The 27,731-nt window shown below is 38.5% G+C and overlaps 1 protein-coding gene across 2 annotated transcripts in view; it reads left to right on the top strand.

The window, feature by feature from the left end:
• JPH1 (junctophilin 1) overlaps positions 1-24,878 on the top strand; it is a 113,639-nt gene extending 88,761 nt beyond the window's left edge. Inside the window, exons 4-6 of one of the 2 annotated variants that reach the window (XM_015416208.1) lie at positions 17,008-17,645; positions 22,774-22,869; positions 23,047-24,878. In XM_015416208.1, coding sequence (XP_015271694.1) covers positions 17,008-17,645; positions 22,774-22,854 — 719 coding nt within the window. In that variant the 3' untranslated portion in view covers positions 22,855-22,869; positions 23,047-24,878. Of the gene's footprint in view, positions 1-17,007; positions 17,646-22,773; positions 22,870-23,000 lie in introns of both variants that reach the window. The other variant, XM_015416207.1, reaches the window with a different exon arrangement.
• Positions 24,879-27,731: the final 2,853 nt, after the last annotated feature.

Raw genomic sequence — 27,731 nt, 5'->3', positions numbered from 1 at the left:
GAGGTCAGTAAGTGCTCTTTCCCTTTAACAAACTGCGTGTTTGGGGCTATGGAAATGGCCGCCTTAAAGTGCCCTCGCCTTACCCCTTTTCCCTTAGTCACTGAGCTCCGCCATTAAAGCCCCCGGCTCCCTTTCACTCTTATTGCAAAGAAAGTTTTATTTTATAACTGATGTTTTTATTATTGTTTTCGAGATACTTAGCTTCGGTTGTTGTCTTCAGTCTGTTTAATTCAAGTTGGTGACTCCTTTGGTTCTTACTGGCTCTGTAGGCGCGTCTCCCCGCCCGGCTTGCGTCGGGCGTCCTGCACAGTCTTAGCACCAAAGCACCTCCGTTTTTCTCAGAAAGATTTGCCAGTCCTCTCTGATTACGGAGAAAAGCTTTTGCTAGTGGCCCTCCTCCAGAGGGCCACTTTTGAACGTTGTTAAGTTCAGTTTTGACTGTTAGGTTAGCATTCAGTGTTCAGCTGCCGCTGCTCACGTCTGCTCTCGTCGCCACCCGGAACCGGACATACTCTGGTTTCTCTTCAGATCGCATAAATCTTTCGCCTTTTTTTAGCTCAGCAGCTCTTGACTTCCTTGGTGGCCTTCCATCCAAGTACTAGCCAGGGCCAACGCTGCTTAGCTTTTGAGATTGGGCTAGCCTGGGCTATCCAAATCAGGACACTTGATTTATAGGATGCCTGAAACTGTTTCCTTCTAATGATAATAGAGGGGGAAAACCTTAGAAATGGAAGGGGGGGCGGAGAATAGAGCTGCATTTCTACCAAAGGAAAAACAAGGGGTACAAATAATCCAAAAGTGCAAAAAAAAAGTGAAATAAATGTTGTCATATATATCTATATATCTGAAAATACTTGTCTCACTTTTTAGAAGAAGAAGATATTGGATTTATACCCCGCCCTTCACTATCCAAGGGAGTCTCAGAGCGGCTTACAAACTCCTTCCCCTTCCCCTCCCCACAGCAGACACCCTGTGAGGTAGGGGGGGCTGAGAGAGCTCTGACAGAAACGGTTCTTTTTCAAGGACAGCTCTTATCAGAGCAACGGCTTACCCAAGGCCATCCAGCCAGGTGCAAGTGGAGGAGTGGGGAATCAAACCCGGCTCTCCCAGATTAGAGTCCGCGCACTTAACCACTATACAAAACTGTTACTTATTACTGTTACCTATTATTGTTCCTAGCATATTCTCATCTTCAGGATTTTTTTTAAGATGGAAGTATTTCTAGTTGCATTGCTAGCTATAATGTGTTGCTGTTTATAAAAAACTTCTTCGAAGTTATCTTGGACAGGCATCTCAGTCAGTACTTCTTTCTCCACTCTGCCTGCATGTCAGAAGACAGAATGAAGTAAAACGCCAACAGTACAGTGAGGTCTGTGTTACCCTAGACTGTGTGTGCCCCTTTGTTAAATCCCTTGCTAGCTAACAAAATAAAGCATTGATTTCTCTTATAGTGAAATCAATAATAGTCTCATAGTGACTAAAGGGATGCCTATATTTTTGTGTTTCACTCTGGTTATTTATTTAGTAAGAGTTGTTTATTTCCTGCATCTTGATAAAATGTTCTTGTGGCACTCATAAAATCAAAGTGATAACACTGTCTCATAAAATAAAAGGGCAGGGGGCGTGGTGTCGGAGCAGACTGAAATGGACGCTTGAGCGTTAAGCTCCCCAGATCCTTTCTCCTAAATAACATCTAAGCCCACTCTCACCAAGCCCACACAATCAACAAACGTATTCTAAGACATGGGAAGAAATTTTGGTCTGAAAATGAGAAACTCCACAATTGTAAGTAAAGGGGTTCCCTCTTACTTCCCGAAACAGAGAAAACAGGGCCCTCTGAAAATGCTTCAGATAATCCTTCGAAAATGGCGTCTGGTGACAAGGAAGGACCAACAGTCGGAAGGCTTAACAGTTTCTAGACAGGAGTTCCACAACTCTTTACAAGCTCTGGGAAAAAATATGTCCACCACCATAGCTGAGCTTTTAAAACCACTAACTACTCAGCTAAACGAACTCAAGCAATCCATGGCGCAGGTGACCCAGACTGCCGAAACTGCGATGGAAGCTAGCCTGGCCCTCCAAGATGACTCCTCTTATTTCTATAAAAGGGATGAATGGGCCACGGACAAAATTATTTCTTTAGAAAACCTACTCAAAGCTAATAATATAAAATTCCACGGGATTCCTGAGAACGCGGAACAATCAACAGAACTCAAAGTATTCTTAGCAACCTGACTGGCAAAAATCTTAATACTTGAAGAGAGAATTGTGCCTATGATCGATTTTGCTTACAGGGTAGGCCCTTCCCTCACGTGCCAAAACAACTTTCCCCGAGATGTGATAGCAAAATTCATGGATACATGCACTAAAATGAAAATAATTACTGCTGCCAGACCCAAGGGCCACTTACTTTTAGACGACATAAAAATTTCGGTTCTGCAAGACTTATCCACTGAGACTCTGATGCTACGGAAATCCATGAAACCCATAACTGCTGCACTGATCAACGCTAAGATTAGTTACAAATGGGTCGCATACTGCAAATTACAAGTTCTCCATGATGGCTCCTTGCTCCGTGCTGCTGATATTTTTTTATATATATAATATATCTTTATTAAGTTTTCCAAACATTATTAGAACAAAAATAAACATAAACACCACCACCAACATACACCAATGCTATAACTGATATCTTTCCATGACACCTAGATCATGTTTTTTAGTTAATTACATAGTTTCTGCATTTCTTCTCTTCTCATGTACACCATTCTCCTGGGTATCTTAATATTTCCATTACATATATTCCTGGTCAACTTAAAGTTCAACTATTTGTTTCCATCTAACTTACTTAGTTCAAAACCTTTATTCTGCTGGAGTTTCGTTGCTATTATCAAACTCCCACATATTGTTTCTGATCAACCAAAGTTGATCCAATCCAAAGTTATTTTGCTTATAAAATTAATACAAACAATTAGTATAATTACTATATAGCATAAATCTGATAGTACAGTATCATCAATTAATACAAATAATATGTTTGGTCTGTCCCATTCCCTCTTAAACTATACAGATTAAACAGGACATCAAAAACTCAAATAATAAATAGCTAGCTAAACTATATCACCGAATTGACTATGCATTCAGGTCACACACTTACATAAACTCAAGAACAAAAATATATTACTATTACTATTTAAACCAACAGTGTGGGGCATTCCCCTCCTGTTATGTTTTTTTTTTCCAGCCTTTTAATTTGATAGGCCCCTTTTTTAATTTTCTTCATGACTTGCTTCATTAGCCTACATACACTCAATTCATATATACCCTTTGAAATAACATAGTGGCCTATTCCTTTTCTACACCACATTACACAGAGCAGCCCACCCAAGATACAAATTACTAAAAATAGTTTGTCTACAATCAATATAGATCCTTAATTCTCAAATTCAAAAATCTCATGTAACTCAAACTTACAAAATTTATCCAGAACCAACTAACATATCAACAGACAGGACCTCTTCTACTCTCCTATTAAGAGGACTCATACCTTTCGAACAGCCTAAGCACCGACACCCATAGGAAGAAATTAGTATAATATGTTGCTATTGCTATATATTGCTATTTAAGCCAACATTCTAGGTTTTCCTTCAATCCTGAGTTGCATTTAGCCTTAACGTCCGTTTACTTCAACCACTATTACCTATTTCTAAACAGCTAACTTCTTTTCAGCTAAAGTCTCCCAAATTATATCCATGTGCCTCCCTTACACAATCACATCCTATTAGAGCCCACATAGCCTAAATCATTTGCTTGACCCCAGTCTGTAAAACTCATTTACAGTCACCCTATATTCTAATTCTTTTTTGTTCTGATTTTCCCGTTTTTCTTTCAAATGTCTTTGATCTTTGTATTCTTTTAGGTTGACTCCCCAGTTGTCTTTCCTATGTCGCCTTATGTCCAAGTTCAGGTGTTTAATATAGCAGTCCTTAGCCTCCCTTAAAACTTTCGTCAATCTTTTACTTCTCTTCATCTTCTTCCTTTTCCTCCGGGAGAGGTTTGGCAGCCTTTCCCCCCGAACTCTTGTTTTCAAAATTTTCTCCTTCTCCAGAGCACAACTCGGTAGATCCAGTTCCTGTAACTCAAGTTCTGTAGGTAAGTATTGAATAGCATGCAGGTCTCCTTCTTGCTTAGCTTTCCGCTCATGCCTGTCCAGAACTCATTGTGCCAAATTTAAGTTGAGTTTGACTTCCGGCTTGACCAGGGGATGTTAAAGAACTTTTCCTGGATCCACTTCCTCCAGTGGCCATTTATTATGTTTAGCAAAATTTTTAACAATTATTATGATTCCCTTCTGTCACCTTGATCTCTTATTGGTGTCTAGTATATGGACTTTATTTGTTTAACAGTCTCTATACTCTATACTCTTTACTGCTTTTGATTTTAATTTTGATTTTGGAACAGGGTTGTTAATCTGGTATTCCTCTATCTATCTTTTATATTTTCCCCTTGTGTACCTTCGTTGCTCGCTTTAGCTTTTCTCACACTGTCCCTTTAAATTTTGCATTTAATTTGTGAATGAATTTTATTGTTACGGCACCCAGCCAGCAAAATAAAACCATAGAAATACAAATAAACTACAATGGCCTAATAGTAAAATTTCCAAAGTGCAACAAGGTACTAAAAAATAACATTATACAATCATTTTGGTCGCTAAAACCAGACTTAAGATTACAATAAAACACGATAAAAGGAAAGGAACTAAGATGACTTGGAAAGAGTAAAAGTTAAAATCAAACAGTCCTAACCGAAGTGACAACCAGGGCACTGATGAGCTTTTATAACCAAGGAGCAAAATTTTGCAATCTGATGGAGCGCTGTATGTTCAAGGTTAAAAAACAAGTTTTCCATCTTATCCTGATCAGACGTGCCTGCCAAAAAAGGCTCAATGAGTTTTGTGCGTGCCTCTTCAAATAATGGGCACCTTAAGAATACATGCTCCTGAGATTCGATCTCCCCCAACGCGCACATACATAACCTCTCTGTTCGGGGTAATTTTTTAAATTTGCCCTCAAGAACTGCAGAAGGTAAGGCAGAGCATCTAGCCAAAGTGTAAGCCCTTCTGAGTTTACGGGACTCCAGAACAGCTAAATATGGGGCCTGTGCAACAATGTATTTATTACTAGTTGGCGCTATAAAAGTTGGAGACACCTGTAGATCTAGTTGGCGTTCGGTGTCCTTGATCCTCTGCTTAATTTCTAACTTAGCTCGGTCACCACCCATTTTCAAAAGCGCTTGAGGAGAATACCCCAAGAGTGAAATTTTTCGCTTAACAGCGACCAGCCATTCAGATTCAAAGGAATCAGTCAGAATCAGAGGCACTAGTCCACACGGATTTAAATTTATCTTCAACCAATAGAAGATGGAGTGTAAGGCAATCATGGCTTCGACCTTCAGCATGCCCGTCTCTAGCCTTACCATTGCATTAGATACGCATCTAGGAACTTGGAGCACTGGTCTTAAAAACTTCGATTGAACTAGCTCCAAGGGGGCATAGCTAGAGGAAGGCGCTCCAAGCAGCGTACCATAAAGCATCTGGGCAAGTGTTTTAGCCTTAAAAAGTTTTATAGCTGCTGGTACAAAGTATCCCCCTTGGGATCTGAAAAACTTAAGTATACCGTGAGAGGATTTTTCACCCGAGCATGCTGCTGCCTGGCTATGGGCAGTCTTAGATCCAGAAGCTTGGATGATCATGCCTAGGTAGCGAAAGCTAGCTACCTGTTCAAGATTCTGGCCGTTTACACTCCACTTTCTTAATTTGGGTCTCCTGCCAAAGGCCATCACCTTTGTCTTCGCATAGTTAATATCCAGCTCCTGATCACTGCAGTAGCTAGCAAACTTCTTAAGTGCCCTTCTCAATCCAATTGGGGTTCTAGAAAGAATAACAGCATCATCGGCATATAAAAATATAGTGATGGAGCGCTGAGCCAGTTTAGGAGGGTGAAAATCTACATCATTTAGACATCCAACAACATCGTTGAGGTAAAAGTTAAAAAGCGCAGGCGCTAACATACATCCCTGCCTAACTCCCTTTAAAGTGGGAATTTTATCAGTCAAATGCCCCAACCTGGTATATCTAACCCTCAAAGATGTTTGTTCATGAAGGGCACGACACGACCGTAAAACAAAACGCACCTGAGTGAAGAAGAACCCACTGTCCACCCGGATTATACCTTATCTCGACATCAAAGGACAGGTACCATAGGTACCATTAAAACAGCTTGGTTTTGAACTGCTTATCTTCTTTTAAGATTTTGCCGGTGACAACATTACACGACCGTAAAACAAAACGCACCTGAGTGAAGAAGAACCCACTGTCCACCCGGATTATACCTTATCTCGACATCAAAGGACAGGTACCATAGGTACCATTAAAACAGCTTGGTTTTGAACTGCTTATCTTCTTTTAAGATTTTGCCGGTGACAACATTAAGATGGCCATGCAACGCTTACAGTTTCCTGCCTTAACTGCTGTATAACATACATTCGTGCATTTATGCCTCCATTTCTTATTTTTAATACTAAGGTATGTTTGATTATAGTGTGATGACCCAACATTTATTCATAGGTGCTCATAATTTCTCAATATGGAAATTTATATTGTTATATTAATATCTTGCAGCCTGAAAGTGACGGCTTTATTCCACCTTTGCATAACTGCTTTACATTCCACCTTTGCATAACTGCTTTACATTTTTTCTTAATTCCCTTTCCTATGGTAACATCTAACACTATAATGCCATATCAACTATGACAGAAATTCATCTCTGCTATTATTCTTACTCAGAACTATTATTTTGAAATAACATATTATGGATTCCTTTGTGACCTGATATTGATAGACCAATCTATCACTAAGTAATTGCATGGATTTTATTTTTATTTTTAACTTTAGGCCAACATCTTGACCTTAACTGTTGTATAACACACATTTATGCAATTATGCCTCCATTTCTTATTTTTAATATTAAGGTAGGTTGGATTAAGGTGTGATGTCTCAGTATTTATATATTGGCTCTTACAAATTCTTATCACCAATGCTAAAATTAATGGAATATTAAGTTATATTTTATAATAGCCTGAGATACCACTATCTTCCTTCTTAAGCTACCTCTTAGGAAGCATATCATTAATTTTTATACAGCCTGCATGAGAAGGAGTACAAGTTAAGTTAATCACTGCTTCCATTTTAACCTCTAGGAAGCACATTTTTTTAAAAAAAGGAAAGTTTTTAATATAACCTGTAAACAAAGGCAAATTCTTATTTCTTTTGTAAACATGGAAATTTATAATGTTAAGTTAATATCTTGTAGCCTGAAAGTGAAGGCTTTATTCCACCTTTGTATAACTGCTTTACATTTTTATTTAATTTCTTTTCCTATGGAGACATCTAACACTGAAACGCCACATCAATTATGGCAGAAACTTTTTTTTTGCTATTATTGTTACTTAGAATTACTATTTTAAAATAGCATATTATGGAATCCTCTGTGATTTGGTACTGATAGATCAATCTATTACCAAGTAAATGCATGGATTTAATCCTTAATTTTCATTTTAGGTTAACATCTTGAATTACTATGCCAATCTAAAAGCATTATATTATTTTCCTGTTCACTGACACTAATATTGACTTCAAGGAGTTCTCATTATTTTAATATTAAATAGTTAATAGGCTTATAGTATACTTGTTATCTTATACATTTCAGGAGGAAGAAGACGAAGGGGACCCCCTTATAGAACTTTTACCATGCCACAGTCCTTCCTGGAAAAGGACCCAAGAGCCCAAAAGTTGGCTCTGGTTTGTTATTGTTGGTTGTTGAAAGTTATAAATGTTATTTTTTCTGTTGTTGTTTTTGAACATCAAAACAATTCCTTCGGTTATTGTACCTCTCTAAGTACCCCATCTACAATATTCACATTTTTCAGAATGAATGAAGACGATGTAAATGTGTGTTTTTTTCAATCTAAATGATGCCTAATCAAAGTTTTTATCACTTAATTGTAGAGGGCTTAATTCACCCATCAAACGACATAGAGTAATGTCTGCTATATTGAAACGAAATCCTGGTGTAATTTTTCTACAGGAAACTCATCTTAAGGGCAATGTAGAAAAGGTTTTCCCCTCCCAAAAACTGTCTCACCAATTTCAAGCACAGGGGTCCTCCAAGTCGTGTGGAGTAGCGATATTAATCAGTAAATATGTAAGATTCCAAACAGACAAGATCGCCCAGGATCCCAATAGTCATTATATTTTTCTCAGTGGTACATTGAATGGCTCTCCCGTCATCCTAGCTTCTATCTACGCACCTAACGAAGGTCAAATGGTTTTCATCCAAAATATTTTCAGCAAACTTGAGTCATTCAGCCCCAACCCCTGTGTAATAGGAGGGGATTTCAATTATGTTATCGACTATAATTTAGATAGAACCTACTTAAAACCCTCAAACCAATGTAAAAGAAACCAATGAAGTACTCTCTCGGATCAAACCGAATTGGCCCACTTATTAAAACAATTCAATTTTATCGACACCTGGCGATTAAGAAATCCCACTGTAAAGGATTTTACCTACTTCTCCCCTAGATTTAAGACCCATTCTAGAATTGATTTTATTTTAGCATCTTCAAGTATTGCCAACCTTCTAACTGAAGCAAATATCGGACCAAGAATATGGTCAGACCATGCTTGGACTGAATCTGTATTTGACCTTGGCGAACCCGCGAAACAAGCCTACACATGGAAACTTGATTCAAGTCTTTTATTAATACAATCAATCACAGATTCTGTAGAATTTGAAATCAAAAACTACTTGCACCATAATGAAACCTGTGGAGTGTCTCGACACTTGGTGTGGGACGCATTTAAGGCTGTTATTCGAGGCAAATTCATAGCCATTGCTTCCACCTACAGAAAAGAAAAAAGTAAATTGAAGCAAGCACTTTTTGAAAAAATTAAAAAGCTAGAAGACAAATCCAAACTTTATGGACGGAAACGCACGTACAAGAAGTTATTGATAGAAAGGAAAAAACTAGAATCAATAGAAACTTCCCAAATCCAAAAAAGGTTGGCATATATAAAACAAATATACTGGTTTAAAACACCACAATCGCTTAAACTGCTATCTTGGAAAGTCAAGAAAAAATTGTCAGATAATGCCATCCATGCCATCAGATATAAGAAGGGCCAAGTGAAACACAGCAATAATGATATATCTGAGACATTCCTTGAATATTATGATTCTTTATATAAGTCTGACAAACCATCTTCAAAAGACATAAATGACTTTTTAACCAAATTTCCTTTGCCCAAAAACCTATCAACTGAACATAAACAGTGGCTAGAGGCACCATTTTCGCCGCAAGAAATTCAAGCAGTTATCCAAAAACTTAAACCAAACAAATCCCCCAGTAGGGATGGATTCACACCAGAATTCTATTTAAAAAATTCCTTTCTTTTAAGTGACCCATTGACACATACTTGTAACCAGGTATTGGAAGAAGGTATTATGCCACCATCCTGGAACCAAGCCAAAATAGTACTTATTCCCAAACCGGACAGAGATTTAACACTGACGAGCTCCTATAGGCCTATCTCCCTGTTAAACCAGCACTATAAGATTTGTACGGCAGCAATGACATCCCGCCTTAACCAAATAATAGAACATTATATCAATATTGACCAAACTGGTTTTATTCCGCGTCGTGAAATTACTAACAACACTCATAAAGTGCTAAATGTTATCCAATACCGCCAGAAACACTGTATCCAATCCTCCTTCATACTATCAGTCGATTTTGAAAAAGCATTCGATAGGGTGGAAACTCGATATCTAAACTCTCTTTTAACAAACATGAATTTTGATCCCAAATTCTTAAGTTTGATCACCATCATATATCAATCACCAGAGGCCTGCATTCAAACAAACGGAACCTGTTCAAAGAATTTCAGACTGTCTAGAGGCACCAGACAAGGTTACCCAATCTCTCCGTTACTCTTTGCTCTCGCCATTGAACCACTCGCGCAAGCCATTCAATCCAATTACCTGATCCATGGCATACAGTTAAATTAATGTCATCTTAAACTAAGTCTCTTCGCCGATGACCTGACCCTATTTCTAACAAGACCAGAAGAATCCTTACCTGAACTGCACTCTTTGCTGGAATCCTTTGGTTCAGTTGTGGGCCTTAGAATCAATCATTCCAAATCCATTTTATACCCTATCCTCTTAATGGAATCCAACAAAATTTTTTGTCAAACTTAACTATTATTTCAGTTATGTCAAGAAATGCTGGAAATACCTAGGAATACTTATTCCTCTTCAACTATCTGACTTAATCAAAAGCAACTATACAGCATTAGCAAAATCTTTAGAAGACCTACCTAACTCAACAACATCGCCTCTCTTCAGAAGGGTTGCAAGAAGGAAACATCGGGCTTGGAAATTTAAAGGGAACAACATCAAAGCAGGAGAAATAGACTGGTTGAAAATCAGAGAGGGGAGAAATGGAAGACGAGGAATGAATAAAGGAAGAAGACAAGTGGACATGTTGAGGCAGAAAAGGAGATTACAAATGATTAGATGGAAGAACAAACTGTATAAAAGCTAGAAAGTATGATTTGCCCGGAATATAGGATGAAGTGGAAAAACGACCCTTAATAGCTATCTATGTATTTATTTATTTGTCACAGTGGATTGGTGGTATTTATTTATTTGTTACAGTGGATTGGTGGTAGGTATAGGAAAGAATAAATTCAGGTGGGAGTAGGAATGGTTTAGTAAGTACAATTTGAAAAATAAGGATGAGGGGAATATTATCGCTGGCAAAACAATTTAAGTTATGTATTAAGGTTTTAATTTGGTATGAAATCATGATTGAATAGAAATTGAGGGGGATGAAAATAATAATGTGAATAATAATGTATAATCAAATGATTATAAAATAGAATGGAAATCATGACTGTAAGAGTGATTAAAGATTAATTAAAACTAAAGATAATGAATTGTATACTAATGGAATAAGTCTCAATATAATTGAATGATTTGATTTGATTATGGTAATGGTAAATATTTATAGGTGTGGAGTGATATTAGAAGGTTAAGGAGGGAGATAAATAGACTTCATTGTAACAGATTTGTAGGATGTATGGCGATGGCAGATTAAAGATGGTGGTTGTAGATTAAATATGGTGGAACAGAGATAGGTAGAGTCCAGGTAGATTAATAACAGAAAGATAATGGTACTAATAAAATGTAAAAACTTAAGTCCCAAAATAGAATAGTAAACCCTCTAGTTAAATATGTTATAAAGGCATTCAGGAGAAGATTAATGAATTTAAAGAGTGCAAAGGCGGACAGGAAAAATAAAAAGTGTATTAAAAGAAATGGGATTTTAAAATGTGTGAAATATAAAACCCTGTTTTCATTGTAGAAACAAAGAGTCAGCAGATTACAGGAGGATGGATGTAAAGTTAAGATTAAGAACAATAAGATAGTAGGAAGGTTCTATATTATGGATAGAAATTTTGTAATCGATTTCTGAAAAGTTAGCAAGTATTCTTTAAGGAAATTGTATTAGTAGGTTTTACTCAACACAGATGAGATATTTAAAGGGAAGATATGCTTAAAATATGAATGGAAATGTAACTTGACTTGTGTATTACTCTGTGCTGACTGTAAAGATAAGTGTTGTTATAGGATCTTTATGTAATCTTGTGGTTGACTTGGTTAGTATGTATGAGACAGGCTGATATCATAAAATCAAATTAAAATATTGATTAAAAAATCAACAACATTGCTTCTCTTGACTTGGATTGAAAAAATTCAAGTCATCAAATCATTCATATTTCCAAAATTCTTATATCTATTTAGAGCCCTCCCGATTTTTATTCCATGCTCTCTATTAAAAACATGGCATACCAGCATCCTGAAATATGTTTGGAACAAATCCTTACATAGGATCAGCTTTATATCACTAAGAAGACAACCGAAGAATGGAGGCTTATCCCTACCTGACCTATCTCTATATTACGAAGCCTCTACACTCATAGGTATTTTTAAACAATATAGTACAAATTACCATGCTCACTGGAAAATGATGGAACAAACATATCTTGATTCAAGGTCGTTCCAAGAGATTTTATGGGACTCCCCCAAGAGACGACCAGCATCCCTACAAGAAAATATTTTTCTTTTGAATTCTATGAAAGTATGGGATAAATGGAAAGCAACCCTAACCCCCTCCCCCTCCATACTTACCTGTTTTATAGGCCAATCCTGGTTCGTTCCTGGATATTCCAATATATCGTTCAAAACCTGGAGAGACAACAACATCTTGCGCTTTAAAGACATTGGTGATAAAACTACATTATTAACCAAAATGGAAATTGAAACTAAATACAAATGCAAGATTAACTGGTTCAAATATGTACAAGTTAAACACCTATGGAAATCAGTTTTTCACAATGTAGAATCCCGACCACTTACTTTAGCAGAAAAAATATTATCATCAGATATTACATCATGCACTGGAATGATCTCAATGCTTTATAGGACACTACTACTCCATTCATCCAGTTCTCCGACAACACATCAAATTGCTTGGAATTCTGATTGTTCCATTTCAGTGGACGATTCCACTTGGCTTAAGATTTTGTCATCCCCTAGCATGACCTCCAAATCATTAAATATAAAGGCCCAAGCCTTAAAGATAGTTCTGCGATGGTACCACACACCGACCAAACTCCACCAAATTAATAAATTATACTCACCTGTTTGTTGGCGGTCATGTGGTGAAATTGCCACATACTATCACTGCTGGTGGACGTGCAAAACAATCAGAAATTTCTGGTCTCTAATCCTACAAAATGTTAAAAAAATAACTAATATAACTCTACCTCTTTCACCCACTCTCATATTATTAGACTTATGGGATGACTTTGAAATACCAAGAATTCATAAGGATCTTATCTCATTGCTGCTAATGGCAGCCAAATCCGTAATTCCCAGAAATTGGAAGAGCACTAACTCATTAACTTTACACCAATGGCACATGCAAACATGGGAATTTTATACAATGGAGAAAATAGCAATCTCCTCACCCCCATCCAATACTTACAAAGCTCAATCCCTGTTTTATGCCAAATGGTTATCATTCTTAGGTAAAGGTAAAGGTTCCCTTGCTCGAAAGCCAGTCGAGTCCGACTCTAGGGTTGTGGTGCTCATCTCCGTTTCAAAGCCAAAGAGCCAGCGCACGGAACGCTGTTCCGCGCAAAGCTGAGGCGCACAGAACGCTGTTACCTTCCCACTGAAGTGGTACCTATTTATCTACTTGCAATTTCTTGCTTTCGAACTGCTAGGTTGGCAGGAGCTGGAACTAGAGACGGGAGCTCACTCTGTCATGCGGCACCCGGGTCTTGAACTGCTGAACTACCGACCTTCCACAGCCTGCAGTTCAGCGTCTTAACCACTTGAGCCACCGCAGCTCTTTTACCATTCTTAGAAGCAGCATTTAATGATAATATCGTACCTGCCAATACTATTCCTAAAAGGTTTATTGAAATTATGTCAACATTGTGATATACTCAGAGGCGTAAAGAAACGTATATAATTTCATGCCATCTAATTTTTTAACTGATGTATGCCTTATTGCTTTTTCTTAAAACAACTATTTTGTTTTATTGTTTGTACAGTGTGATAATGTTCACTTTTGATGTTCTGAACCTGTTAAAATTTAAAAGTATAAATAAAATATTTTTAAAAAATAAAAAGGCAGAGATTTGAAAATATTTAACATCAAGCCATAATTAGCATAAGAACATAAAACAGCAGCATACACCTTAGCAAGCTCATGGCACAATGCTTAAAAACATTGAAGGGAAGGGTACAGTGAGTTAAACTGATCAAGAGGAATCACGTCAACAAAAGGCCTGGGGGGGGATACTTTATCTAGTAGTTAAAGTACTTCAGATTTTGGTTCCTGGTAAGCTTTTGTAGGAAATTCAACAGCCTTCACACCGGGACAGAAAAGCATTAGTTTCTGGTGCTCACCCACCTAGCATTTGATATAGTGTCACACAGAGCAGAGCCATGCCTCCCAAGTGCCTGTAGGCCTTTCCAAGTGCATGAGAGCCAGCATAGTATAGTGGTTAGAATATGAGAGTTGGACCTGGGAGACCAGATTTTCAAATCCTCACTCTGCTGTGGAAGCTTGCTGAATGACCTTGGTCCAGTCACACACTCATCTACTTCACTTTGTTAACCTGCCTCACTCACAAGATTGTTGTACGGATAAAATGGAGGAGAGGAGGCCTATGTGAGCCAGGTTAGGTCTCTATTCAGGGGGGAAAGTGAAGTGTAAATGCAGCAAAATAAATAAATTTGGATCAGGACTGCAGCATACAGGGAGAGGGTCTTCAAGTCTACCTCACCCTCATGCCATTTTCCTGACCTGAAACAGCTGTTGCTTCATTGAGGAAGCATGCAGCCCCATCAGTACATGTTTCCTCAGCGAGACAAATAGTGTGTATCCAGGACCCTTTCATGTTGGGAAACCATTGCAGAGAGATGAGTTAAGTCACCCTTACTTGCATACACTGGTCCCAGTCTGAATCAGACCAGTGCATGTTTGGGAGTTATGGAGATCACGTCTGTTGAATGGACTTCGGGGGACATACGTGGGAAATGTGTATCATGTAATTAGGCCTCCAGAAGAAAGGCTTGGGAAAATCTAAACTGTTGCACAGATTCCTGACCAGGAGAAACTGTCTTTCCAGTGTGGGTCCGAGGCCATGTATTGCATGTGCGTACTTGTAGGTAACAACAAACACCTTGAATTTGACCTGAAAGCAGGTAGACACCAATGAAGATAGCATAAAATAGATCCTAATTAAATAAAATAAATCCTAACTAAAGCCTGAAATGAATTATCATTCAACAAATACAACTACACAAATTGATATATGAAGACTAAAATATTGTGAATTATGGAGTTAACATAACAATTCTGTGCGAAACTCAAAAGTAAATAGGTAACTCATGTTGAACCCATGTTGTCATGCTTTTTAGAAAGTTTCAGTAGGTGTGGGGGAGGGGCAAAATTGTATCTTGCTTGTGATGACAAAATACCTTGAGTTTACCAATTCTGGCCCATTACGCACACACGTCTTACTGCAGATTTTCAGAGCAGTAAGATCTTGATTTCAGATTCTGTGCCCACCTTACGTACCATTCTTTTTCCTCTGGTGTATTTATTCTGCAGCTGCAATTTAAAAATCCCACACTTTTCTAAATTGGGGTGGAACGTCACTGGTGACATGGGGGTTGGCATCAAAAGTTGTTGTTGTTTTTGTCAGAGAGATAGGAACCTAAGGATAATCAGAGGCTAGTAGAGTATAAGAAGTGACCTTTAATTCTATGTATTTTAGAACGTTATGTTGCCTGTGTCTCTGTAATCGTTTACTTTATATCTGATAACAGATGCTGGACTAATTTTTGCCAGGATATAGAGAAGATTTAGTAAAAATTAAAGATCTATTTGACCTATATAAATGAACTGCTTTTCAAACATTTCAAGATATTGATAGACAAGTGGGTATTCGGAGTTATATTATTCATTTGAAGGATATGTAATCAATGTATATAATTTCTGCCAAGTCTAACATTTCTGTGTATATATTAATTATTATAATGGTGTATTTTAATTATAAATTTTAAAAGTTTTTTTAAGGAGATTACTTTTTAAAAATACTTTTGCTGAAGATTGAAATACAAAGTAAAATTAGATTGGGCCATCCTTCTATTACTATAAAGATAGAAATGTCTTCAGGAATTCTTCTCGTTCCAGTTAGTATTCTCTGGGATACACAGAATTACAACTGGAATTAGAAGTATTCCTTGTGATTAAAGAACAATTGCCTAAGATTTCAGGCCCTTTTTTGTGCATGTTGTAGCTTCAGAAAGGTGGAGGTTGCAGAATCTGTCTTAAAATGGCAAGGTAAGAAAATAGAAAAGAATAATCAATCTAAATGGAAGGAAGAAACTTGATCAAAAGCAATGCTGTGAAACAAACTTAGAGGTGATAGGAGTCAGCAAATTAGATGAGAGACCTGATCCTACACCCATTGAAGTGAACTGCCAAACCCTGCAGGCTCAGCCCATGTATTTGAAATGTGATATAGCAGCAAAAGTGCTAATGCTATTTTAGGCTGTGTATGCAAAGGAAGAACATAATGGAGAAGCAAGGTGATAGTCCCTCGTTTACATATGTCTACGGGTATTGCATTGGGAACTGGGCACTTCAGTACTGGAAAGATGCAGGCAAGCTTAGAGGAATTCAAGGAAGCCATAACAGATTTGTGATTTTTCTTCTAAAAGCTACCCACAAAAAGCTGATTTTGCAGCTTGACTATGTCACTGTAAGGACAATTTCAAATAGTGAAAAGTTGGAGTTTAAAAGCACTGGAGGTACTACTCTGAAGTTCTGTTTCAGTGGTGTCCTCATTTCACTTCTTTGAAGACCTCTCCTGACATAACACTTGGCATTTATGGCTCACATTTTGAAAGGATATGCATGTGGAACTATCCTGTCAGAATTGGTTTACCTTATGCTTTTCTGGGATGAAATAGTGTGAACAGGACCTCTGGTCCTGATGGTTTCAGAATACAAGTTCTGGTGTAAGGCATGTGCATACAGTGATAGAGTTCACTAGGGAAACAGTGGGATTGCAAAAATTGTGTTTGTAAAGAGCTGCACAAAAATAACACCTCCAGTATTGAGCTAAATTAGCTTTTATTTCACTTGTCTAAAGAAGAAAATCAGACTGATGAATCCAAAAGTAAACTATCAGAGTTGCAAAACATGAGAAAGAATAAAAGCATCAGGTGGAAAATGCATCTGATACATCCTTGTTCCTGCAATAATTTAAGCAAATTCATGTTTTATTTGTTTCAGGCCCTGATTACATAAAGCAAAAATTTCAAGAGGGTATGGAAGTCAAGGAAAATCCTGAAGAAAAAGCCCCAGAAAAACCACCTACACCAAAAGAGTCTCCTCATTTTTATCGAAAAGGGACTACACCTCCGGGGACCCCAGAAGAGAGCCCAAGACAGAGTCCTCAACTCTCTGCTGAGCCTTCTCCTGCAAAACAAGTCAAAAAGCAGAATTCCACCTCACAAAGACTCATTCAAGAAAAAAAATATATAACCAGTGAAAATACAATACCTACAATTAACAAGCCCCTTCCTTCAAAATCACCCGTGAAAGAGGAAATATTGGTTAAACAGCAGCCAAAGCTCTCACCCCGCAACAATCCTACCAGCAAAGATAATGGGGAGTTGCATGATCATTACCATGGCTACTATGTGAAGATGAATCCAACAATGTATCCATATGAGCTTGGGGAAGACGAGGACCATGCCAACCCGTCATCTTCAGCTCTTGCACTAGTAGCATCCGTTCCGAAGCCAAGCCCTGTCAGATCTGGGGTTCAGGTAGATGCCAAAGAATCATTTAAGAAACCTGAATTTGCTGCACCAAAGAATCCAGCTAATAAGAACTTCCATTCTTCAGTGGAACAAGAAGTCAGTTCGGTAGGTACTGTTGGTTTAAACCTGAAGCCCACATTCAGAAACAATTATAAACTCTTTGTTTGGGTGAGTTAGCGATTTAATGGCCAATGAAGCTCTTGTTTGCCAGACTGTCAAAAATACTTGTGGTGTTTGCCTGTTCAGGTTAATATTTTCAGTGTTTTTCAACTAATTTTGAATTTTGTTGCTTTTAGAATTCAAATAATAAGCATTACACTTAAACCAAAATAGATTCCTTTCGATCTAATTTAGGAAATTTAGGGATCAGCCCCTCAGGTTTGCAGAAAAATCTGCAAACAAAGACTAAGGGCTTTTAAATCCCTTTCAAATGAAAGAAGAAGCGTACCATTGCAAGATTTTAGTCACCAACTTAAAGGTTCCCAGCAATTCCCAAGATGTGTTGACAGGGTCGGAAGAAAAAGGGATTGCTCAGTGGTAGCAGCCAGGGCCACAGTGCTGGCAACTTCCAAGATCTATTAGCTAGCTGGGGGGGAAGGGATTGATGGGAGGAAGTCATGCCTGAGTGCTGGCGGTGTTTGAGCTCTAGTCCAAGATGGCTTCTTCTTTTCTTGTTGGAAGTGGGAGAGGACAAAAGTGGGTTAGGAAGAGAAAATCAGTGGACAGGAGCAGAAAGTAGGGGCCAGAAATGCAGGGGAAGAGGTTGGAGGAGAAACCAAGAGGATAATGTGCAGCCATCCAAGCTGAAAACCTTGTTATCGTCTACAGAATCACTCAGGGATGTTTCAGACATTATGGGTTGGATACTACCAGTTTTTTCCAATGGTGAAAGAGCATGACCACATGATAACCCCCTAAAAGGCTGTGTCAGACATTAGAGGGCTTATATAGAACAAAAGCCACATGGAACAGTGGCTGCCGCAAAGAGGGGTATTAGGCAGGATCCTTCCTCTTCCATCCTATGCCCCGTGAAAAGGCAGTAGGATCGAACCCCTTGTTTTTACAGCCCAGTAAAGAAAATTTTGGGAAACGCAAACACCTGAGCATACTAACCACAGCCAATATTTACAAGTATTGGAGAACAGGAGTATATAAATGTTTTGCACTTATTTTATGGCCAGATTAACAGAGAAGGTTTTTTCATACCTGGCTATCAAATCTGTATAGGAAGAAGCATACTGTGAGATATGCAACTAACTTCTTCATAGTGTGTTTGTATGGCAAAGCAGTCTGATTACAGTTATCAGTTCTGCCCTATGAAGTATGTTGGGTTGAACCCTATATTATTCATGAACATAACAAATTGACAGGAGTTATTCTTTCTGCCTTCCCTCCCCAGTGCAGCTCCCTAAGCCCATTGAAAGAATATGAGATGTAGCACAAGAGATGGGAGCCAGTAGGGGAAATAGTCAGAAATTATGTGTACACACATCTGTTGCATGATTCATGGAAGAGGTTGCTGGGGAGGGAGGGACTGTCCTGATTTTGATAGTGTGGGGTTTGATCTAGTAATTGCATTTGCATGGCAATTATTGTGTAATCAAGGCAGGTAATGCTCAGTATTTTAAACTAAACCAGAGATTATGTGCATATAGATTTCAAAACTTGTCATCTATACAGGTCATATTTTTGTTTTTTATCTTTCCATATTGAGAAATGAAATGTTCCACAAATGTGATCTCTTCTCTCTGTTTAACTGTTTCAAAGGAAGGGAAAGTCTTTCCGTTTGAGAAGCTCCCATAAATGCTGTATTATTTTTCTGCAGCAGTGGATTTGTGTCCTTACAGAGTCCATTAGGCACAGAGCTTTTGCATAATGCTGTCTGCAGATATTCCTCTGTTCTTTTCACCACTATCATTTGAGCCACAGGGGAGAATATGATCTTCCTTATTCTACCTCTTATCTTAGCCTTTACAGAACAAACAGATCATCCTGTGTGCCAGTCCACAGAAATGAGAACTACAGAGCTATTGGGGATATAATCTGATGAAGTTTGATGGATTAATCTGAAGCACCAGAAAATGTTTTGAATTTAGTTCTTCGAATATTAAAATGATTTTTGGCTTACCAAATATTGGTTACATAGTATGTAAAATTTATTGCAGTTACTTATGTTATGTAGCAAAACGCTTATTTACAATAATGGCAATAAAGTTCACTTTTGAACAAAGGGAGATAATTTATGCCAAACCATAAGATTGGTCCTCTAGCCCTGAACTTTCATTGTCAGAGGCTGCCTAAAATCTCAGGGAGGCAGGTTGTATACCACTAAACTACAGGTTTCTCTTTTAACTGCTGTTGTAGCAGAGCCTAATTTTGCCTGTTTCTAATTAGAACTTCTTTGATACAAAATTTCATATTTACTGAATGCATCACTCTTCAGCCGCACATGGGTTTGTTAGTTCTTTTTCTAAATTTACTATTTAACGAGGCTTTCCTCCTTAAACTTCGCTGTTACATGCATTAAGTTTCACTGTTATATAAGAGCTGATGAGACAGTTCTGAGCTTTTCTATTATGGCTTCTTTATACCACCTGTTCAAATCCGTCATGGAATACGGAGACTAATGTTGCCTCCTTCTATTTTAAGCCACCGCAGAGCTCTGGGGCCTTATTTATGGTGCTTCTCCCTGAAGCATTTCAGAGTCACACTATTTGTGGTTTAAAAGCCAGCATCAGTCACATATGGTTGCCAATCTCCAGGTGGCATCTGGAGATCTCCCACTATTACGATTGACCTCCAGATGACCAAGATCAGTTCCCCTGAAGAAAATGGCTGCTTTGGAGGCTGGACTCTGTGGCATTATACCATGCTGAGTTCCTTCCCCTCCCCAAACCCTTCCCTCCCCAGGCTCCACTCCCAAAATCTCCAGGTATTTCCCAGCCCAGAGCTGGCAACCCTAGAGTTAAACATTAAATTCCATAAGATGAACAAAGTTCTCTGCAACTTGCTTGGTGATTGCTAGTATAATAAAATGCTTCAGCAACTCATTATAATTTCTTAGATATACCATGAAGTACCTTACCCTATCCCTCCTTCCCTTTCTTGAGATTCTGTCACTTATTGTCTTGCCTGATGGAGAAATTATTCCAGTGCTTGGATCACATTTATTAGACAATGTAGTTCCATGCAATAGAGGTCCATGGTCCTCAATTTAGGGCAGGAGCACATATTACAAATATCACTTGTTGCCTAGAGACAGTCGTCACAGCTGTGACACATAGCACCTACTATCACATCATTCTGGAAGCTGATGCAGAGAATTCCCATGAAACATCAGATGTGTCCTAGAAATTGCAGCTCTGCTACTGGAATTCTTCATGCCAGACTTCAGAATAACATGATGGTTGACAGTGCACATTATTATCTGCAGCAGGGTAAGTTGTCACACTGAGTATATTTGCAGTAGTCCCTGCATATATTCATAACATGCTCCGGCCCTAATAGCAGGAGGTACAAACAGGAAAAGAACAAATCCAAGATGATAAAAATCTACTGTCAAACCAGGTATTTAAAATAACTTGAAGTCTTGTAAACCCCATTCTGTGATCTGAATCACAAGAACACCCTTCCTGCTTTATTGTGTCAGTTCATTTGCCGAAATGAAGCTCTGGTAAGTGTATAAAATAAAGTATTTATTGATATTATATCATTTTTTAAAAGTCAGGAATTTACATAGAATATTGCTCAATAGACAGACCTACTTCATAACAGGTTCATTCTCCCGTGGTCCAGGAATGGGGCAGTCCTTGACTCCTTACTCCTGGAAAGCACCTCCCCCTTCTGTAGGCAGGGCCGGCAAACTTTGATCCCAGAGGGGAGGGGCTTATCCTCTAATCCCCAGTCTTACCGGCCCTGCCTTCTGAGCAGGACGTGCTGGCTGTGCTCTGAAGAGCACGAAGATCCCAGAAGACACCGGAAGGTCAGAAGAAGAAGCGGAGACCTAAAGGGCAATGGGAGAAGGTACTTACCTTCCAGCCCTAAAACATATTGGAGAGCTGCAGGCCTCGAATTACAATGGATCCGGCGCCGGCAGTCCTGGGAGGCTCCCAGATGGTCATGGCGCCGAGAGGAATGCCTTGGACCCCGCTGGGAAGGCGGCGGTAAACTGCTCTCCCCCCCCCCATCCATCCATGGCGGCGTGCAGCGGTTTTGGGGCAAGGTGCTCAGTGAAGAGTCTGGGGAGAGCAGAGGCAAGAGAGGCGGCCAAGGGTGGTGCAGAATCTCTGTCGGCGTCCCTTTCAGCATTGGAATGGAGCCCCCTCCTTGTTCCAGATCGTGGCAAGGAGGGACGTGTCTCCTGCGCAGTGTACCCGGTCGGCTGAACCACGGAAGGACTGTATCCATTGAGAACTGGAAAGGTGTGGAGGGCGAGAGAGAAAGAGGATTACCCCCTCCTCCAGTTTTCTTTTCCCCACTCTTTACTCCTTTCCTCTGGATCTGGATGGGAGGTTCTTTAAAAGGACGAATTGCTTCTGGTCCATGGGTCAGGTCTCTAGCAGGGACATTTTACAGTCCTTATTGCTGGGCCTTTGGGAAAGGGAGCAACAATAGACAGCCTACTTCTTCCCCACCGGATCCAGCCAGCTGGATGGCGGGAGAAGGCCCACCGCTAAACAGGGATGTTGCCAGGCAACACCGGCAACACGATGACGTCACCCAGAAGTAATGTCACCACATCACCAACGTTGGGGGGGTGACGCTCTAGGTTTTGGGCAAAAACTATGGTTTTGAAAGAAAAAAACATAGAGTTTTGCCCAAAAACTACATCATCACCCCCCGACGTCAGTGATGCGATGACAGCACTTTCAGGTGACGTCATTGCAAAGTGCACACGGCAGAAGATCCTGGGCAGGAACCGGGAGTCCTCCGCCAGATCACAGATAGGACCTGGCAACCCTACATACATGTATTTTTGTGTTGTATTTTATAAAAAGACATGGCTCTTGGGAAGGAAAGGAAAGGAAGGAAAATTTTTAATCAGGTGCAAAGTCTATTGCTTTGAAATTGATTTATTTTCAAGAGATGTGGTAAAAATATAAGGAGGATAAGGTCTCATTCTGCTTGTTGTTGTGATATAATTTGCAGGCAGCATATTTATGATCCAATATGTTTGATTCCTTATCTTACTTTTTTGTGAATGTAATCAGAACCCATTTCATTTCATTTTCAGGTTCCTAATTCAATCATGATTGTCCTGGTAATGCTGTTGAATGTTGGTTTAGCCATTCTTTTTGTCCATTTTCTAACTTGATTGGAATTAGGAAAGGTAAGAATAGTATTATTCTTATATTATTCATATGAAATTCTACCCCGACCTCCAACCTTGATGTTCTCCTGTTTTGAATTACAAAGCTTTATTATTCGCAATTTTAAATTTTGCCCCCATTTTAATTTTAGCTATGCCTGAAAGTGATTCAACATGCTTACTGTTTTGATCCTTCAGTGAAGTCATGACAACTTGTGGCGTAAACCCACAGTTCCCGGCAGTTGTGTCATCAGCCTTTAAATGGCACGAGTCATGTTCAGACACAGAGAAAGGAGGCTTGGAATTAGGATGGGACACGAGAGAGAGATGAAACTTGGAAAACTCAGCCAGGGGCCTGAACAGTTCCTCTGCTGAGGATTTGTGGCTTTGCGGTTCTCTGAAACCTGAAGCAAGCAGCCATGTTGGGGGAGAAAAATCATGTGGATGCACACACAAGCTTGTTGAAGCAGCCCAGCTACCGAAGTGCGTTGGTTACTCCATCTGTTCTAGCAGAGTGTGACTAAACTGGAAATGTACGGAGCTGCACTTTTGTTGATGGAAGCAAACAGCTGCCTTACTATTTTGTCGTCTGATGGTTTTGGTGGGGGAGACGGGAAAGTGACTGCCAGAGGAATGTGGTCCGAGGATTCTGTTGCTGTGGAAGTGATTCCAGTGTTCACTCCTATCTCATTAGAAGAAATAGTTAGCAGCATCACTCACCAGTCTTATTCCATTACCTGCTGCTTTATGATCTCCTTGCAGTTTTCTGGGAGATTGTGTTTCATTTGCTTATGCATGAATCTGTTCATTTACTATTTATTTAAATGCTATGTAAAGCCGTAGCTATTATATCGTCATGTAGACATGCCTGGAAACTTCACTAGTTTTCACCCTGCACCAGAAAGTCAAAAATAAAGCCTGTAGCATATGTGCAGTATATATATTTTTTTCTTGGATCAATGTCTTCAGAACTTCCCCCCCTAAGCTGGTAAATTCATTTTACATTAAGGTTTAGTAGGCAATATGCAACTTTGTTTGAAGCCATTGTTTATTATCTTCCTTGTGACAGTAGCAAGCAGAATTATTTTAAATCCAGCAAGATTCATCAGGTTGTATGAGCATACTTGGAGAGTGAGGTAGAAATAGTATAAAAAGCCTTGTGTCATTCATTGGTTTGGGTGTTATTACTAGCATTTGAAGTCTTGCCTGAGTGCACAATGGAAGCTGTTCTTTAATATTTAGATTAAATAATAATTTTCTTTAAAAAGGAAGTGTCAACCTTTTCGTTGAATACATTCAGGTAGAGCATTTAAGTCTGTTAATAATGACTGATTATCAGTCTGATGCCTTTAATGTTGTTAAAAATGAGTCTGTAATCTTACCTCAGCCAGTTAAAACTTAAGCCTCAACTTTTTATTTTGGACTATTTGTCTTAACTAGAATTGCTGTCCTGTGTGTTGATGATGTGATCTGTGTATTTGTTTTCTCCCCATTGCAGTACCGTATCCCTTATTACTCAGAAGCATGCTTGTTTATAGGAAAATTGTACATGGTGTGGTCATTTTGAAAGTCAGCATTTTAAAATTTAGAAGCAAAAGGTTTTAAAAGGGCTTGGATTTTGGTTTATTTTATTTCTTAGAAAAGAATACATTTCAGGGTTTTATCCTGTTTGTACATTACTGTTGTTACTGTTGTTTGCATGGTTTACTGGAAACAGAGAGAGAGAGAGAGAGAGAGAGAGACTCATGACTATCAAAGAAATGGGTATAGATCTGCTCTTGCAGTCTGGGGCAAAGCAATGGCAAGGCACAGAGTGGAATTTTTTGCAGAAATGTGTTAAGCATCCTGGTATATAATTGAGAAGAAAACAGAAAAGGCAGCAAATGAGAATTTTAACAACTTTCCTATTTATTTCTTAAAACAACATGTTTTTCTCTTAAATTTAGAAATGTAATTCTTAATTGAGAATCAGGTTTTTAAATTGTAACATGACAAGATGTCATAAACAATATTTTATTATCTACAATTCACCCCAGTTTTTCCTTAAACTAATTTTATAACTGACATATAAATATTATTACATGTTTATTTAAATTATTTCAAATATGGCTTTTGAAAACATTTATAAATTTAAGTCAGCATGTTAGTTCCATTTATGTATGATTTATAAGCTTTTTTAAAAACAAAGGCTCCAATAAAAAAATGTTGATATTTTTCTAAAATGTGCACAGCTGTATTTTGCATAAAAAGCTATTTATAGTTGTTATACTGTACACTACATTTTGGACAGCAGATTAAGTCTGCCAATGTACTTAATGATATGTCACTTTGTCTATTTAAAATTTCTTGATGTGAATGAACTCTTTATCTAACGAGATTCTTTATTTATATGTCTGGAACCTAAAATAGATAATGTACAGTTTTCATAACTGTATTTGCGCTAATAAAAAGTAATTGGTTACTAATGTGCAGAAGGCTTTTCTCTTTAATATAAATAACGCATTCTGTTTCTTCCCTGTTCAGGGAATGAAAAATTGATCAGAAAAGTTGGATGTGTCTTCTTTTGTGTGCTGAGCTTTTCTCCTTATTTTACATACAAGCTGCTTTTTATATAGTTTCAATTCCGTTTTATAATAGTAACAATTAGAATTAGTAAACGGATTGTTTTCATAAAGTGATGACAGAAGCATCACAAATTTGTGGTGGAACTAAACACATGAAACTGCCTTATAAGGAGACAAACCATGGGTCAAACCTTGAGGGTCAGTATTGCCTACTCTGATCGGCAGCAGCTCTCCAGGGACTTCCACATCACCTACTACCCTGTCCTTTTAATGGGAACTGTTGAAGATCTTTTGGTATGCAAAGCCGATGCTCTGACACTGAGTCATGGCCCTACTCCTCAGACCAAACACAGTGTACCCTTATCAGGGCAACACACATTATCTGTGTTTTGCTCTGTTATCATGTAAAGACATTGAAGATTAAAAAACAAAAGCTATGGGAACCTTCCTTTAATAGAAATAGATATTTAATAGAAATATGATCTTTGTAGCACTTGGATAAAATCCCAGTCATATTTGAAAAAGTTATTGAAGTTATTAGCAACATTGAAAGCTATCAGTTTAAGACTACAGTCCTCAAACTACCTGAATTGAGAAATGCAATATACGTGACAGTTGATCGTATAGCATATGCAATTATAGCCAGGATAAGCAATCATGCATAGATATATTATCTGTAAATGTCACTTCAGAATGAGTGTCTCTAGAAAAAGATAATTCAGCTATCCCATCCTGTTGATTGTATTTGTCTTACACTCAGTAATATGCCTTGAGACTCAGTGAGAAAGGCAGACTATAAGTACTGTAAATAATAAATACATGCCTGGAAGTATTCAGATATTTATTATTATAAGGAACAGTAGTATAGGGTTATATGCCATCGAAATAGTGGCCAAAGCATGTATTAATAAAAGAGATTTGTGAAATATATAATAATGAAACAGCATTCAATTAGTGCTGCAATTTGAATAAACAAAAAGCATAGTCTGAGATCAGTGGCAGGTCTACTTTTTACAGTTTTACAGTTACTTTTCAATAAAATGGAGAATAGCAAGTTGTACTGGACTTGTCGTGAACAATTTACTTAGAGGCCAGTATTTGAATAAATTTTTAAAAATAATGGAAGGCAGAAGAGGCCCGCGAGTACTCTTACATGGGTGATTTGTAGGAGCCCAAACTTGTGCACTTTTATCTTGTTCTCAGGGTAAGAACATAAGAGATGCCAATGTTGGATCAGGCCAAAGGCCCATCCAGTCCAACACTCTGTCACACAGTGGCCAAAACTACCAGGTGCCATCAGGAGGTCCAGCAGTGGGGCCAGGACATTAGAAGCCCTCCCACTGCTGCCCCCATCCCCAAGGACCAAGAAGACAGAGCATCACTTGCCCCAGAGTCCCTATCTATACCTTGTGGCTAATAGCCACTGATGGACCTCTGCTCCATATGCTTATCTAATTCCCTTTTGAAGCCGTCCACGCTTGTAGCCGCCGCCACTTCCCGTGACAGTGAATTCCATGTGTTAATCACTCTTTGGGTGAAGAAGTACTTTATTTTATCCATTCTAACCCGACGGCTCAGCAATTTCATTGAGTGCCCTTACTATTTTATTGTTTATACACATACTCCACTATTCTTTTATAACTTAGTCTAAAAGCTATGGGCATATTGTCCATAAGAGAAGTTTGGTAAATTATCATATGACGTTTCATTGGCAATGATTGTGCATTTGTTATCCTCTTCGTTTTCTTTGGGAAATGTCTTCGAAATGTGATGGTTCCTTAAGACTTTAAAGTCTCTGAGGTATCATTCACTCTGTTTAACACATCTCTTACTGGCTTAGTTTCCAGGCATTGTTCTGTATTATATGCTCCTATGTTCTGTGAAGCAAAAAAACCCCCACACAACTGAAATGTAGTATTGGTTGTGAACTGTGTTATTCATTTTTCCACTGCAATTGTGAACTCTAAACCTGCATATTATTGAATGTGGATCCTCTGGGAATTCTTGTCTTACTCTGACTTGCTGATGTGATAATTATTTTAGGCCCTTAAATTCCATGGAAATGTAGTACTATACTGTGAGTTTCTGTGGCTTTTTGTCCTTTTGTTTATGGCATCACTTGAAATAATGGAATGACTTGCAATCAGATGTTGACAGTTGTAGTGAATATCCTTTTTAATGGTATCAATGAGAAAGCAATTTTCCCTGTATGGGGAGTTTTTTATGTAAAAAGCATTTCTCTGACTGTAACTGAAATTAACTGTAAACCTTTATCAACATGTAGGGTTGCCAAGTGGAACTTACCTTGGTGGCGGGGGA

This window comes from Gekko japonicus, unplaced genomic scaffold (assembly GCF_001447785.1).
Source record: "Gekko japonicus isolate JY-2015 unplaced genomic scaffold, Gekko_japonicus_V1.1 scaffold520, whole genome shotgun sequence".
Taxonomy (NCBI): Eukaryota; Metazoa; Chordata; class Lepidosauria; order Squamata; family Gekkonidae; genus Gekko; species Gekko japonicus.
The sequence above is the reverse complement of the archived record's forward strand: the minus strand, read 5'-3'. Positions and strand labels throughout refer to the sequence as shown.